This window comes from Ochlerotatus camptorhynchus, unplaced genomic scaffold (genome assembly GCF_037179485.1).
Source record: "Ochlerotatus camptorhynchus isolate MF236.1 unplaced genomic scaffold, CSIRO-AGI_Acam_v1.1 ptg000102l, whole genome shotgun sequence".
In the NCBI taxonomy this organism is placed as follows: domain Eukaryota; kingdom Metazoa; phylum Arthropoda; class Insecta; order Diptera; family Culicidae; genus Ochlerotatus; species Ochlerotatus camptorhynchus.
In genome coordinates this window covers 5007611-5011396 of record NW_027040592.1, presented here as the reverse complement: position 1 = coordinate 5011396, position 3786 = coordinate 5007611, and the positions used below count along the sequence as shown (strand labels likewise).

Genomic DNA, 3786 nt, shown 5'->3' with positions numbered 1-3786 from the left:
TTCGGCACAGGTAAAGTACTCGACACAGATTGGGATGTGCTCTCCTTCCTTACTCCACCTCTGCCACATCTTATCGGCCAAGTGCTGCGACCGCTTATAGACGTCCCTCAGTGCTTCTGCCAGCTCGACTTCATCATCGACCATCTGATCCGCATCCTTGGTAACCCCGCGCAAAAAATGATTTGGTGTAATAGCTTCAGTCTCTTCTGAATCTTGTGGTAGATAAGTCAACGGACGAGAATTTACCATGTCTTCCGCCTCGGACAATGTGGTCAGGAGTATTTCATCCATCAGCTTCCAGCCGTCATCCAATGCCCTCATCGCCTCCTTCACTGATCGCACCATTCTTTCCCAGCTTCCGCCCATGTGAGGTGTTCCGGGAGGGATGAAGTGCCACTTGATTGCCGGACTTGAGACGCTTTCAGCGCATTCCGCACTGATCTTCTGCTTTGCTTTGGACATCTCGTTGCTTGCATCCGTTGTCCGAAAAGAATTCGTCCGGTGACCCTCGCTTGCAGATGAATCTCCTTATCGCCATCAGACAAGCTTGCGTGGTCAAGCTATGCACCACCTCGAGGTGAATGGCTCGTACCGCAAGACAAGTGAACAGAGCCACCCATCTCTTTTCTCTTCGACGTCAGACTAACACTTCTACAGGACCCAGGTAATCAACTCCGACCGAGCTGAAGGGGCGTAACTGTGGCGTTACCCGTTGAACTGGTAGCGGCGCCATCACCGGAACTTGTGGCTGATATCGGTTGACTCGACACCACATGCAGTCTTTCACGGCTATTGATATAGTTGATTGAAGCTTTGGGATGTAGAAGCGTTGTCGAAGCTCGTTAAATACTGTTTCCCGGTTGGCATGACCATACTTTTCATGGAAGTGTTGTATAATCATACTTGTGATCTGGTGTCGCTTGGGAAGGATTATCGGGAATTTCTTGTCGAAAGGAACTACTTCCGACAGCGCCAATCTTCCTCCCATTCGAACGATTCCGTCAGCATCTATGATCGGACTCAGCTTGTAGAGCCAGCTCGACTTGTCAACGAGTACTGGTGATTGACTTGCGTTGCGTTCACAGCTGATTTGCAGAATCTTCACCTCCTCCGGAAAGCTGTCCTGCTGGGCTTGTCTCACAAGAATCCTTTCTCCTGCTTGAAGCTCTTCTTGAAGAAGCGGCCACCGGATGGATTCCGGCTCCAAGTAGCGTCCAGCTATCGACGCTAGGATTGGCTTTCTAGCTATTTTTCTCCGACAATTGGCAATGAATCGAACAACGCTGGCTGCGATACGTATCAGCCTTGACCAACGTGACGTTACGTGGACGTTCAATCAAAGGACTGGAATTCGACGCTTCGTGGAATAACACGCACGCTTTCATCTCTTCCGGGACGTCGAACACCGTTTTCTTCTGCTCAGGCCACTCTGACTCCAATTCGTACAGAAACTGCGGTCCGTTGAACCATGGACCATCTGATTCTAGTGGCGGTCCTTGTCCCCACTTCGTTACGACGTCGGCGATGTTCATATCGGACGGAACGTACCTCCAATCGTTTGTGGAAGTCAGCTCCAGTATTTCGCCGATTCGAAAAGCAACGAATTGCTTGTAATTTTATGTTGATCCGACCGGATCCAACTTAGAACCGTTTGAGAATCACTCCACAGAACGGTTCTAGTAATGGGAAAAGAATGATTGGATCTTACCGTATGCAGCATCCTGGCCCCGAGAACAGCAGTCATCAGTTCGAGACGTGGAACCGATTGTAGTTTTAGTGGAGCTACCTTTGATCGTGACATCACCAGCGAACACTTCACGTTTCCGTCGATTACTGCTATGAAGTAGGCTGCACAACCGTATGCGTGAATGCTTGCATCCGTGAAGACATGCAGTTCCAGAGAGTTGATTGAAGATGAGCGGACGTCTTTGAAGTAACAGCGAGGTATGCGTATGTCTTCCACCTTCGGCAACAGACCCGTCCAGCGTTCCCACTTTTCGAAGCTCTTGTCATCTACTGCGTCGTCCCATTCGCAACCCGTGCGCCACAGATCTTGCACCACCATTTTCCCGTGGATCGTAAACGGTGTGAGCAAGCCTAATGGGTCGAAGAATCCCATTACACAGCTCAGAACTATCCTCTTCGTAGGACGCTCACCATCCATCAGATACGGTCTCACGTCTTGCCGATGCTCCGTTGAAAACGAAAACTCGTCCTGCCTAGAATTCCAGATAATACCAAGAACTCGCTCGATTCCGCTTTCCTTGTCCCGGTTGAAATGCACCGACTGTTCCTTCTTGACCTCTCCCAGTTCCTCGAGAAACACTCAAGAGTTCGACACCTAGTTCATAATCTCGAAACCTCCTTTCGAATGAACGTATCTAACTTCTTTCGTTCTGTTGATTGCTTCTTCGACCGTATCGACGCTGTCGAAGTAGTCATCGACGTAATGCTTTTCTATTATCGCCGCTGCTGCTTCTGGAAATTCCATGGAAAACTCGATGGCATTTTTGTTCTTCACGTACTGCGCTTGACACGGTGAGCATTTCGATCCGAACGTTGCGACGTCCATTATATATATGCTTGGAGACTCGTTTGGTGAGTTCCGGAACACGAACATCTGTACCTTCTTATCTGCCGCTCGCATCAGTAGCTGGTGGTACATTTCGCGAATATCTCCGCCGTAGCCGATGGGTCGTTCTCGAAAACGATTTAGAACACCCGGAAGTGGAGTGAGCATGTCTGGACCTGTGAGCAACTGGGAATTCAGGGAGACACCGTTCACCATTGCTGCTGCGTCCCACACCAGTCGTACCTTCGCAGGCTTCTTCGGATTTAGCACTACGTTGATGGGAAGGAACCAGGACTCCTGGGGATCGAACGTAGCCAATTCTTCCGGCGTCGCCAGATGTGCGTAGCCCTTCTGCTGGTATTCACCGATCTGCTTTCTCACGTTCTCGTATAGCTCCGGTGTCCTCTGCAGCCATTGCTCCAACTGCCTTAATCTGCACATTGCCATGGGGTGGCTGTCCGGAAACTTTGGATTGTCGGTTTTCCACAGCATTCCGGTTTCGAAGCGATCGCCAACGCGCACCGTTGTTCGGTCTAGGATCTCCCGAGCTCGTTTCTCATCCTTCGACTCCTGTGATACAGCAACTACCGATTCTTCCACCGCGTAGTGCTCCTTCAGCAGGTTGTGCAGGTCTTCATTCGAGATTTCGTGATGATACCCTATGAAGTTCTGCCGACGTTTCGATTGTCCTCCCATAGGACCGTAAATTGACCAGCCGAGTTTGCACCGTACTGCGATTGGCTCTCCTTGCTCTCCGACTTTAGCTTCCATTGGTGCGATGGTGTGAAGGTTGTTCAAACCGATGAGCATACCGGGTCTTTGGCTAGGGTACGAAGAAATCGGTAGATCGCGGAGGAAATGGTAAGCAGTAGAAATCTCAGCACCGTCCAGTGACTGTCTCGGCAGAAGTTGTTCCACGGTCTGTACGCAACTCAAAATCAGCTTTTCTTCGCTTCCGGAGGCGGATATCCAAAGGTTCATCTTCGTTGAGTCTTTTTCAACTCGAGTAACATCAGCGGTCCGTTTGATCGTGAGGGGATGGAGAGCTCATTTTGCCCCTAGTCGGTCAGTCAACGATCGCTCCACCAACGTGATTGAAGCTCCTTCGTCCAGAAAAGCTAACGTCTTCACTGTTCGATTCCCGCAGTGTAGCGAGACTGGAATCATCCGGAAGAGGATCGTCTCTTGCAGATGAATGTGTGTGTTCATCACAA

General features: G+C 50.2%; 1 protein-coding gene across 1 annotated transcript; it reads right to left on the bottom strand.

The window, feature by feature from the left end:
- Nucleotides 1–637: 637 nt before the first annotated feature.
- LOC135699074 (uncharacterized) lies at nt 638–3553 on the bottom strand. The gene is made up of 6 exons (XM_065219247.1): nt 2387–3553; nt 2158–2314; nt 1709–2097; nt 1325–1607; nt 904–1245; nt 638–789 (listed from the first exon to the last, which is right to left on the bottom strand). The coding sequence occupies exons 1-6, from the start codon at nt 3551–3553 to the stop codon at nt 638–640; spliced, it is 2490 nt and encodes an 829-aa protein (XP_065075319.1).
- Nucleotides 3554–3786: the final 233 nt, after the last annotated feature.

Coding starts and splice junctions, on each gene's coding strand:
- LOC135699074 (XM_065219247.1), bottom strand. CDS start 3,553: ATGAACCTTTGGATATCCGCCTCCGGAAGCGAAGAAAAGCTGATTTTG. Junction 2,315..2,386: donor CAATCAACAGAACGAAAGAA/GTTAGATACGTT, acceptor GTGTTTCTCGAG/GAACTGGGAGAGGTCAAGAA. Junction 1,608..1,708: donor GGGCCAGGATGCTGCATACG/GTAAGATCCAAT, acceptor TAAAATTACAAG/CAATTCGTTGCTTTTCGAAT.